This window comes from Sphaerodactylus townsendi, linkage group LG01 (genome assembly GCF_021028975.2).
Source record: "Sphaerodactylus townsendi isolate TG3544 linkage group LG01, MPM_Stown_v2.3, whole genome shotgun sequence".
NCBI classification, from domain to species: domain Eukaryota; kingdom Metazoa; phylum Chordata; class Lepidosauria; order Squamata; family Sphaerodactylidae; genus Sphaerodactylus; species Sphaerodactylus townsendi.
This window is the reverse complement of record NC_059425.1, coordinates 44,812,332-44,825,018: the sequence shown is the minus strand read 5'-3', so window position 1 is coordinate 44,825,018 and position 12,687 is coordinate 44,812,332. Positions and strand designations below refer to the sequence as shown.

The 12,687-nt window shown below is 41.5% G+C and overlaps 1 protein-coding gene across 10 annotated transcripts in view; it reads left to right on the top strand.

Moving 5' to 3' along the window:
- The window catches only part of SLC8A1 (solute carrier family 8 member A1), a 349,316-nt gene extending 337,860 nt beyond the window's left edge, over positions 1 to 11,456 (top strand). For all 10 annotated transcript variants that reach the window (XM_048482014.1, XM_048482080.1, XM_048482056.1 and 7 more), the window contains one exon: positions 7,255 to 11,456. In XM_048482014.1, the coding sequence (XP_048337971.1) occupies positions 7,255 to 7,631 (377 nt within the window). In that variant the 3' untranslated portion in view covers positions 7,632 to 11,456. The remainder of the gene's footprint in view (positions 1 to 7,254) is intronic.
- The last annotated feature ends 1,231 nt before the right edge of the window (positions 11,457 to 12,687 follow it).

The following is a 12,687-nucleotide window of genomic DNA, read 5'->3' as shown; positions in this document are numbered from 1 at the left end:
CCAGACACACATTCGAGCCAGAGCTGCCAATAGCCTTCCTGTCCAGGCTTGGCATACAAGATGGATCCCAAATTCTCCTGGAGGCATCCATTTTGTTTGGAGCAGTGTCTTGCTCTTATTCCAGTCTCTGGTCTGCCTGCCTTTATGGAGCCCCTTAGAAGGAGGGGGGCTCTGGCTGCTTACACCCATACCCATTTAAACCTAGTGACTTGTCTCTCTACATATATCATGTGTACAGGACTTGTCAGATATGGTATAGGACTGACTCTCCCTAAATTATCTGACTTCCACGCTCAAAAGGATTTTTTCCAGTAGTATCTGTCACCCAATCTGAAATATCTTCAGTTCCTCCCTATATCCAGTAGCCCTGGAAATGCAGAACTCAGCTCACATGTTTCTGATCTGAGCTTTGCAAAACATAGCGCCGAGCTGCCCATTCTTAGTGTTGCCATGTAGAATGGGGGCTGACTGTGAGGAAGACCTTTTTCAGCAGCAGTCCCACTACCAAAATTGCATATGATTAAACTTTGAGTCTTTTGTGTATCTGAATTACTGTATGGGTCCCGTGTAAACCTATGGCACAGCATACCTGTTTAGCAACACTGATGTTTTCCTAGATTTAAATTTATTAGAATGGGTTAGGTATACTAAATACTTTTCAGATAACAAGGCTATATCATACTGCAGAATGGGTTAAGCTATTTATTTCCCCCAATTACAGTTATCATTATATCCCACTCTTCCATCCAAAAACTCCGGGTGGTTTACATCAACCTTCCACAGTCTCCTGTCCAACTTAGTTGGGCTCAGACCTGCTTAGATTCAATGTTGCTAAGAGCATCAGGTGCTCCCAGACTATTTGCTGTGTAGATTAAGAATGGGAAATAATCAGTTTTCATAATGGAGGGAAGCAGATTGAAAAATAGTATAGGTGGGGATTTGTGTTTGTTATAATAATTATCTTGATTTGGAGAGGACTGTGACCTGTGAAGTGGAAAGGGAAAGTCATGGGATTATTTAAGAGGTAATCCATCAAGTTTAGACCATCAGATTCCTCCTAGGGGACTCATAGACTCAGGAAGTCCTTGTCAAAGATGCTATTGAGAAAGTTCTGGATAACATTAAAGGAAGAGACTACCGCTAAAGATAAGTCATTTCAAGGTTTTTAGCCTCAATTAAACTACATGTGCTCCATCAGTTCATTTGTGAAGCGAAGTCCACATTGGGAGATCTTCAGAATGTTTCTTTCCACCTAGTGAAATAGCTATTCTTCATAGTCCTAGATCAGAGCCAAGTATTTATAACTTCAGTAGAGACTGCAGATTTCATCCCATGGTTCCTGTCAAGAAATGCCTCTCAGTCCCTCCCAGCTTTGGAATATAAGGATCATTCCACTTCCTTAGAAAATGTGCTATCTGGTAGAGGTAGATCTGTGATATTTCATTCACATATGCACATCTTTATTGGATGTTCAAAGTGTTAAACATGTTTTATGTGAACCAAAATTTCTGTTTCTTTTTGCTTGCTTCTGTTAATTTTTCCCTGACAGTCTTCTGCGCCTTTTAAGCGATAAACTAAAAGCTTCCTTTCTCTCACATGACAAAGAGAGGCCTATTGGAAAAGGGTGCATCTGTTCCTCTTCACAGGACTCAGAAGCAGGAAAAATAATGTTGAATGAGGAAGGAAGCACCTTGTGCACTTGCAAGTCCTGGAACTTTTCACAGATAGTTTTCCTGTGAGGCTGCACAGAGCCTACACTGATGGCCAGCTCAGTTCAAATCTCACCACATTAAAAAATATAATGAAATTTGCTTTTGGCAACTCAGCCACTGGAATTTGCATCTTACATGCACTATCTTGGTAATGTCTGAGATCACAAGGGAAGAATAATGGTGTAGCACCCAGGGGACAGGGGGGTGTTTTGCCCCAGGTGCATGCTGGTGCAGGGGCAGGGCGGGATTTATGGTGGGGCGTGGGCACACAGTACACAAGTGCCCCGGGTGCAGTTCCCCCCTCACTACTGCTCTGGGGAAGAATCTAGGATAATACCTACCATTCACCCCAGTGTAGTCCATGTTTCAAGGAGGGGTGGCATTGCTGTGAGAAGGGGTTGTTTCATTGTCTATATGATAATGGATTCCTGACTTTACCAGAGGCATAAAGGACAAACACATGCTGCAGCAGTGTCCATGTAACTGTGACATCAGAAGAGAATGTTAGATAATGAGTGACCTCCTCCACACATAAAGTGTGGACAATAATAATGCTTACAGGAGTGTTGTGAGGATTACTATGGTAATGCTTTTGACTTGATTGGAATATTTGAAAGTATTTCTTGTGATGGGTAGGCCATTTTGTAAGACCTGCAGGTTCTGCATCTGTGCTAGCACAAAGAAAAAACAGAGATGCTTTGCTCATTATCAGCCACACAGGTGTCACTGTGTTTTGTGGATCGGGTATGTAAAAAAATGCATGAGAATTCTGCAGTCTTAATACTGCCTGAGAAAGTTGACATGTTTTGACAGGAATAGTTGGTCCAAAAATATTGCACCATTTCTTTTATCTCTCTGGAATCAAGAGTCTCTCCCCTTCTCCAAAGCTTCCACAGTTAACAAAGCATGCAAAAAAAATCATTTTCTGAGCACAACCATTTTCCAGAGTGTGGAGTCCCAGCTCCTGAAAATGAAATGGCATTTAGCATCAGGGTCTGTCTTTAGCTGCCAGAAAAACTAATGAAACTCTGTTTATTGAAACAGAAAGGTCTTCTTTTTGTTGGTACGTCTGTAACGCCTATTTGCAGTGCTTTGGAAGAATAAACTCATTATGAAACATGTTAACATTTGCTAAAAAGTACTTACACTTCTGTAAGCCAGTTAAGACTGAGATGCTTGCTGAGGGAAAGTATCCATACTCTGGTTGAATAGTGGTGACATTTGACTGAATTGCAAATTCACAGATCAGCATCAGAACTGAATGGCTTTCAATAAAAAAATTAAGCCATGGAGATTTTTTTTCTTTCTGGAAGTCATCTCTTATCTTAAGGGGAAATGCAGATTATATACAATCAGCCTGACAATAATCTTCCTTACATTAAAAATGACAGTTTAATCCTTGAATGGGCATTTGTAATCATTCCCATTCTCTGCAATAGCATGCAGTTTATAAATTACATGCCCTATGGCATGGTTACACTGAATTGGCAGTGCAGACTCTTTTGTTTATGCCTATTCATTTCTGTAGCATGTAAATTGACACCAATAATACTTGCATATTAATACAGTAATTAGAACATTTCACATGTATTATCTCAGCTATCCTTACAACCTTGTAAGAGGTCAGTATTATCACCTCCATGCTGGGGGAGGGGGTGCTGTGAAATAACAGCTTGCTTAACACTACCTAGTGCAGGGGTAGGGAACCTGCGGCTCTCCAGATGTTCAGGAACTACAATTCCCATCAGCCTCTGTCAGCATGGCCAATTGGCCATGCTGGTAGGGGCTGATGGGAATTGTAGTTCCTGAACATATGGAGAGCCGCAGGTTCCCTACCCCTGACCTAGTGAGTTTATGGATAAGGTGAGACTTGAAAGAGAGACCTCCTAACTCATGGCTCACACTTTGCGCCACTGTAGCACATCAGCACCCCATGACTGCTGCTCCAGAGATTCACTTTCCGCTGACTCCTTAAACCTCACAGATGCATAATGTTGCCTTATACTGAGTCAGACCATTGATCTATCAAGGCCAGTCTTGTCTACTCTAACCAGCAACAGCTATTCAGGGTCTCCAGCAGAGGTCTTGCTGATCCTTTTAATTAGAGATGTTGGGGATTGAATCTGGGGCCTTCTGCATGCAAAGCAGAAACGCTGTCCCTGTAGCAAGTCACTGAGTCTGTCTTTAGTCCTTTTTGACAATGTTGGGGCAATAAGCAAACTAAAACAAATGAATAATTCCTGCCAGTTACACAATTAGGGATGGAAATTTAACCATTTCTCTTTACCAATTGTTTACTTGCAGCAGAAGAATAATTTAAAACATGCTTTAGTGTTGTGTGTTCCTTAGTAGAAAGGGAAGGCAGAAACATGTTATAGTCATGTTTTTAAAGCCTAATTTAAGTAAAATGAAACTTTGCCTTCTAGGAGAGGCAGACAGAATGAGCAACCATCTTGAAGTTAGCATAAATTATAGCACTCTGGCAGCTGGGTTATGGAGCATCCTATATTATGTAAACGCAGCATTGGTGAACTGCACTGTACGTGGTTCTGGCAAAATGAACTCCAGCATGTTTATCACATTGGAATTGTGGTGCTGGTATTGAATGGAACACATTAATAAGTGGAGTAATTAAGCTGTCCATGTGAGTCATCTGAATCCAAAAACAAAGTGAATTTGATGCATTATAAAGTTCTGTTTTGAGGGAGGTGAATTCTTTAGCAGATTGCAATGACATTTTATAGACATCATAATTTTATTTGACTTGTCTTGCTGAATAATGGAGTGGTACTTAAATCATGTATGTAGAATTGTTATTACCATTGAAAGAAAAAAAATGAATTTACAAATGTACATCCCATTATTAAGTTATATGCACAGGGGTAGAACAGTGGCTGGATATGGGGTGCTGTGTGGTTTCCAGGCTGTATGGCCATGTTCTAGCAGCATTCTCTTCTGACGTTTCGCCTGTATTTGTGGCTGGCATCTTCAGAGGATTTCTTCTAGCTGGGCCAGTTGCAGGTTTTGGGGAGCCCCAAGTAGTAAGTTCCCAGGTCCTCCTCCTCAGCCTCATGCCCCTCCTCTATCACTTGCCTAAGTCTTCCCACCAGACTCCTCACAAGCTGTCCCACCACCCATGCTCCCAGCCACATACATGGCCTTCCTCCAACAGTTTAGGGAAACACATGTGGCCAGGATGAATTCACAAGTGGGGAAGGTACACAGGCAGGGAGTGCACCCCAGCAAAAAATTTGGGCTCTAACAGCTAACTCACCTCAAGTTAGACAAGGGGCGAGGGCACCGATTCTCAGCACCTTTGTGGTCAGAGTCATTTAAAACTAAAATAGTGAAAGTGAGTGGGGGGAACGGGGGGAGATTCAGCCAATCAGAACACGGAAAATGGAGGTTGTCTGTGCATGCGTGGAAGACATTGTGGAAGAGCTCGTGATGCAAATGGAGAAGCACCAGGCTCATGAAGAAACATTTGGGGCATAACGCACTGGCCCTGCCTCAAATCTTACGATGAACTGGGGAGCAGTGAAGAGTCAAAAGTGGGGCAAAAAGCACTGTGGCAGGCACACCACCTGGAGCTACCACAGGACATTTCGAGGTGAAAAATTGGCCCATGACAAACTGATACAAAAACTGACTGGATATGGATTGTACATATTTTTCTCATCTCTAGAAGCCTACTGCCATATAAAGTTGCTGGGTTCTACTATCCAATAAGTAGCTATGCACTTGTGTAGCTTTGGGCCTTCTGACCCCATCTACTGACAGCTTGCCATAAGAGCACCACAACTTCTTCCTTCTCTCAGTGGTACAACAGTGCTGGCAACCAGAAACCTCCTAACAACCCACCACATGAGCAACATCTGAAATTCTGTGGTGGGTGTAAGACCTTAGATTCTGCGCCTCTTGCTTATCTTTGGTAGTGTCTTCCATAAAACAGTCTCAAATGGGAAGGACAAATACAGTTACCCTCTTGGTATCTGCTCTTTAACTTTGGGGGATGAGAATATAATGGTCAGACAAAAGGCAAAGAAGTATGTTTTTTGGAAGCAACAAAAGTATATGTCATTCCTAATACTATTTTTTCTCATTTAAGTGGGGAAAATTTGCAAAAAACCCTCCTGTGGCTTAAAAACCTCTGTGGGCAGAAGCTCTGACTCTGTAATGGAGTGTCTTTCAGCAGCTCCTGCGGCTGTCATATAGGGGGCCACACAGAAGCCTAGTAATTTTGATATCAATTATGAAGCATAATTATTAAGTTGTTGTAGAGCTGCACAGACAAAAGCCTGGTGAAGCTGCCTTCTTTTTTACAGCAATTACTGACATTTCCACACTGCTATTTTTATGAGCAAAAGCAGCTTTTGAATTTCACTGTAAATTAACTTTCCTGCTATATTTATTTGGCCTCTTCTTTGCATGTAAAACAGGAGCTTGGCTGCCAGCTGGGATTTCATAAGTCTGCATTCAAAACACCATGGGAAAAAATACAAGCTCCTTAAGTTCCTCGTGCAGGAAATTGGAGGAGGGAAGATATGAAATTTTAACCAGCAGTTGCTTGATTTCAAGCTATTCTTTATCCTCTTTTAGCCAAGGTGACCTAGAAGTGCGGAAGTTCATTAAGTATTCATTCAGCTCCTGGCATTGTCTTTGATCACCATTAAACCTTTCCACAAAATGGATCCAATTATGTATTTGGGGTGGGTTTTAAATGACACTTATTCTCCTTTAATAGAATAGCTGCTTGCTGTTGGAGCAGCAGAAAACCAACAAATGCTTCAGGAAATAGAATAATGTGAGGGAAAGTACCACTAGCACTTTTGTGTATATAACAGAGTAATCAAAGAGAGGCCTGGTGGAAACATAATGCACATCACGTTTTTAAAATCAGGAGCCAGACTTGTCAATTTCCCCCACCCTCCTCTCTTTCCAGTTATTACCTCACAAACCAAAACCACATTTAATGTCAGTCATGGTTCCCTTGGAAAACCATGGTTTGAAGGGAATTTTCTGATGCATTACAGAGAACCTGTGTGATGTGAGCCATGGTTTGCTTCAGTGCACATGTGTTGTGAATTAATGTCACAAAGGGAAAAAATCTGAGAATTGATCTAGCATTTGACTTGTGTGTATGCCTGTGTGTGTAGCAAGATATGAAGCTACGTTCCCACCACAAAGAAGAGTTAGTTTTTATACCTTGTTGTTCTGCACCTTTACGAAGTCTCAAAGCAGTTTATAACCACCTTCCCTTTCCCTTCCCACAACAGACACCTTGTAAGGCGTGTGAGCTGGGAGTTCTGAGAGAACTATAAATAGCCCAAGGTAACCCCAGTAGGTTTCATGTGGAGGACCAGGGAATCAAGCCCAGCTCTCCAGTTTAGAGTCCAATGCTCTTAACTACTACACTGGTTGGCAGAACCTGCTATGACAGCTTTTTAGAAAGTGACAATTGTTTTCATCCTAAAATACTATGCTGGGGATAGAGCATATTACATACAAGTTAAATAATACTTTTTTTCTTTTCTTTTTGCAGACACATTTGCCAGTAAAGTAGCAGCAACTCAAGATCAATATGCAGATGCTTCCATAGGTAATGTCACTGGTAGCAATGCTGTGAATGTTTTCTTGGGAATTGGTGTAGCCTGGTCCATCGCTGCTATTTACCATGCAGCCAACGGCAATTCATTCAGAGTCGACCCAGGCAACCTGGCTTTCTCCGTCACCCTCTTCACTATATTTGCTTTTATCAGTGTTGGCGTGCTCCTCTACCGGCGGAGACCGGAGATCGGAGGTGAGCTGGGTGGGCCACGGACTCCCAAGATTCTGACCTCATGTCTCTTCGTTCTCCTTTGGCTCTTGTACATATTTTTCTCATCTCTGGAAGCCTACTGCCACATAAAGAGCTTCTAAAGGAACTATTGGAAGATAGCATCTATATGTATCTATATATATAGAGAGAGATATAGATATAGATCTAATATTATTGAATGAAGGAAGAAGATACATTTGCCATGTTCACTTATCTACTGATGGAATGTAGCTTTGCGGTAAAAGTTTGAAATCTGCAGGATTCTTCACCAGGGGCAGCACTATAGGAATGGAGGCATCGATGCAGGGCCGTCTTTGCAACTCTACCTACAAGATCATGATGGAGTTACTTTTAATCCCCCCACCCCCCCAGATAAGGACCGATCTGAATGCAGTGACAAAAGGCCAGGGTTACCTATGTCATGTTGGGCTTAAGGAGGAGTTCTTGACGTTCTTTCAAATAACTTTGTTGCCTTCTTCATATCTCAAGAATGAGCCGAATCATCACCCTTGGGGGAAAAAAGTGAGTGTGGACTGCCATACGAAGTCCAGGGGATTTCTAGCTCATGCTGGTTTCTGTTTTTATGTTTTACATTTATTTCCCCTTATACTGTCCAGAGTAAGTTCAAATTTTACACCAATCCTCTTTGTGGTTTTTCTGGACTCTCCTTATGATCAGTGTACCCAATTTCATTTTAAAAAGGAAACTTCTCAAACAATATCTGACCAGTGCTCCGTTTGCTCCCAAACTGTAGATTACAGACATATGCCCAAAGCCCTAATGTCTAACTCCTGCTTTTTTCCCCTCCTCTTTATTTTTTTTTTCCTTCCTTATTACTGTTGTTACGATAGATCGGGTCAGACTGAATCTCAGTGGCCTCCCATGCCCTTCCTCTCTGCCAGTCTTTACTGCTGTGCTCCTTCTCATTACTCCTGTTTGGGAATGTTTTCATGGTACTTGTAGCACTTTGCATGAATGAAGCAAACCATAATCTGTAATATAGCATCGAATAGCGATAGTCTGTTCAGCAATGCCGTTGGAACATTGAAGAGGCAAGCGTATTTTCTTCCCACCTTTTTTTTTGGTCTGTTTTTCCCAGCGAACAGGATGAGAGGCAGAAAGTCGTGGGTATTCTTTTGCTGTTCATACAGTCCTTAAGAAGCAATAACCAAGAACTGTGGAGTTGCAGATATTTTTAAAGGGAAGAAACTTTGCCAGATGCAGCCAGTAGAGACTTAGGCCACTGTGGGAAACCGTGCTTAGAATGAACATGAATGTAGGAAGCTGCCTTATTGTGAGTCAAGCCAATGGCCCATCTAGCCCAGTCTTGTCTGCTCTGGCAGCTGCCTTTCCCAGCCCTGCTGCCTTTTAACCAGATGCTGCATGGGTTGAAGCTGGGTCTTCCTGCAGGCAAGGCATGTGCTCTGCCACTGAACGACAGATGAGTAGAGCCTGCTTTGTGTCTAGTCTGTATGAACTCAGTGGGGCTTAGCCTTGTTCCTATCAAGAGTTTGTTATTGGGTTGAAGCCTAAATAAAAGCAGTATCCTGGGGCTTGCTTTTTTCTTTTCTTTTTTTCTTTTCTTTTTCGGCAAGCATCAGTTCACTCCCACAATGTATTTATGCTGCATTTTCCTCTATCTTCAAACTGCTGATGCCAAATGTTTGGTCTCCCTGATTGTCTCTGCTGCAGCAGTGTAAAAACCTGTATGTAGGCTGATGTGGTCTTCACGAAGGGCACCTTGAAGACAGATCAATTCAAATTTATTGCTGTCTGGTAGATTTTAAAACAATCACCACCATCCACTAACCTTCAGAGCTGTAAAGTGTTCTGCTTAGCAAAGTGACAGATCTTGCATTGTCCAGAAGTGAATGCATGTATCCTCAGAAGTCAGAGATTTAACTACTGTTATTTATTACTGGCAACATACCCCATGCTGAACAATGCACAGATAGGTTCCAAAACAGCCTCCTGCTCTGGAGATCTGTCATGCAGGTACAGTGCAATTGCTCTAGCTGAAAGTGCTTTTTTATTGCTATTTTTGTGGGGGGGGGGGGTCATTTTCATTCATCTTTTTCACATACCAGTCCCCTTCTTTGGTGCTCATGGAAAGAATGCCCTATCAAAAGGAGATCAGAACAAGGTAAGTTGGTCCCTGGAGGTGCATTAACGGCTGCATGCAAGAAGCCAGATGTCAGAGTTGGGAAATCATATACATGGAGGGGACAACCACTTCAGTACAGCAGGAACCAAAGAAAGGAGATGAATAGGACTCACTTTCACTGGACGTTGAATTCAATCATGAGAAATTAGGCAAGCATTGCCAGGACCTCTGAGGAGCTAAAGAAGAGGGCTGTCAAACATGTAGCCTGAGGTCCAGACCCAGACCCTTGAGAGAGCTTATCAGGCCTGTGAACCATTTGGATGTGTAGGTGGCATATCTAGAACCCATAAAAATGAAGCCCCCATGTAAACATTCCCTTAGCTGCAGTCACATTTGTCAGCAGTAAGCATGTAATATGTCTTGTTTTTCCAAAGGGTATATATAGAATGAAGCAGGTGCAGATCAGCAAAAAGAGAAATCCATCCATGATTCCCTAAAATGTTAGTCTTGCTTAGGAGCTGCCTTGAATCAAGTGACATACTTGGTCCATCTGGTCCACTGCTGTCTCCTCTGACCAGCAGTGCTCCTTTCTGTCTTTCCCAAGCCAGCTCAAGCATGAATCATGTGCTGTACCACTGAGCTGTGGGTTTGACAGTCCTAGAACCAGTTCTTGTTTTCAAAGAGAAGTGAAATTGAATGTACCCTCCCATCCGCCCATGCATTTTTCTATCAAAGCATCCAATAGTGTCCTCTTGGTATATCCATTGAGTCTAGTTAGGTCCTTTATGGATTCACTTACACAGTTGCACTTCACACGCCATGGCCCAGTTGCATGTGGTTGTATTAATCTTAAGAAGAAGAATTAATCATAAAAAGCAGAAGAAAGTAACGAAGGCTTTCATCTTTAAAAATAAGAGGTAATGGGATCTGTGTCCATCTGGTTCAGTTAGGCCAGAAAATTAGCTCCTGTAGAAAAAGATAATCCTGTAGCTTGCAAAGGAATAGTACGTGTTGGTGACAATGAAGAATCAAAGTCTGTAATTTCAGGAAAGAAAAAAAATGAGATGGAGAGAAATGATCTACTTGTATCATCAGATTTCTTAGTAGATGTGGGGCCTTGGGATACAATCTTGCTTCTTTGAAATCAGTGGAAAGCTGGAATATGCCCACTTGTTCTCTGTCCAGTAAAGATGCAGGGACAGCAATTGGTACATGGGGTCCAAGCCCAGAAATATCCTCTATTCATTTCTCTGGAAATGGACATGCATGTCATCCAGAGACACAAACTGGGAAATCTGTAAACATAGAGCTCTTAATCAGCCTATACTTCATTGGCTGTGATTGCAAAAATTAAGCACAGCTGGCCAGATGCATGGTAGGGCCTTCTGGATCTGCTGAAAAGTCATGAATGAAATTTTAATCACATGGTTGAAAAAGAAGGGAGGAGAGGCTAAGCTTTCGTTCACTTTGAACAATCTGTGGAATGCTTGAATTCTGTTTTTGAGTTTTACTTTTAAAAACTGAATAAGCAATTTGTTCTTCTGTAAATCAATTTTCACTTTTGATGACTTCTTTTTTGTTTGGTTTCATATGATTTGTTTATTATGTGGAAAGAGAATTAAGCAATGGTTTGGGGTTGTTCAGGGATTTATTATTATTAATTATTGTTACAACATGTCTGTGTAAATTTATTTCATTTCATCTTTTTGTTTCCTTCATTTTTATTTGTGTGTATTGTGCACAAAACAGAGAAACAGTGAATACACTAATTGTGATCAATGGTACACCAAGGCACAGAAAATAAATCTATCATTTGTTCTGATTTAAAGATTAGAGTTGCATTTTTCCTATGCTTTGTCTCATTTCTTCTTCCATTGACTCATTTCGTTCATTTTTTAAAAAAAATATTATTTGATAGATTTCCTTTATGAGTTAGGAAAATAATGGACTCCTGCAAAGGCTAAAACACAAATGCAAAGCAACATAACATCCCTCCTTTTCCCATTTAGTTGTTCTGGCTAAATAAAATGCTGAGACAGAAATGGCTATTTTTTTCGTATCCCTGAAACGTTACATACAAGTAACCACACAAATTCAAAATGAATATAATTTTCTATATTGAGAATGATCAAATTAATATTCTTCCATCCCTTAACATGTGAAACTTGCCAGATGTAGGGATTGTGGAGTTTCAAAACTAGAGAATCTTGTCATGATATTACCCACAAAGGCTACAATTCGTGCCACAGCTCAAATAGCTCTGGAAGGTTTTGATGGCCAGGATATGCAATTCTGTCTTGATTTTGCTTTGCAGTGGCATAGTGTTGCAGTATTGATTTATTTAGATAAATATTTATATGCCACATTTCTGCCTAGTGGGTACCCAAAGCAGCGTATGCCATCATTCCTCCTCCTCCCTTTTATTTTCACCCCAATAACTCTGTGAGATATGTTTGGCTGAGAAAGTGTGACAACCTTCCATGGCAGGGCAGGGATTTGAACCTAAGTCTCCCAGAGCCTAATCTGACACTTCAACCACTTGACCACACTAATTCTATAATGTTAAATACTAAACTGGAGTTTCCCTCCCCTGCTCCTCCACCAATTTCACTTTTCTCTGTCTTTAGCAGCTGTTGCTTTATCGTGCTTCCAGTCACTATCATCCCAGCTAAAAAAAAAAACAGAATGATATTTAAAAGCATGCTCCTGCATGCATTACTGATGCATGTATAGCTGCACATCCCCATCCTCATTGTCATATTCATATGAGTCCTACTGCTCAGCCTTTGGATGCCAAAGGGGATTCTTATGCCTATCTAGGGCAACAAGAAGCTGCGCACAACTAGAGTTCAACTGGACCGGCAATATTATTTAATCTTTGCCATGCCTGTACCTTAAAGCACGGCCAGGAGCAATCTTATTCAGAAACCAGCGATATGTAGTAAATCCAAGATCTGAAGGAGGAGAATGTGGCCTGTAGTTGTAGTGTAAATGTTCAAACCTAATTGAGTCTGTTCAGGCTCAGACCAGTGAGCCACTTACTCATACAGTAG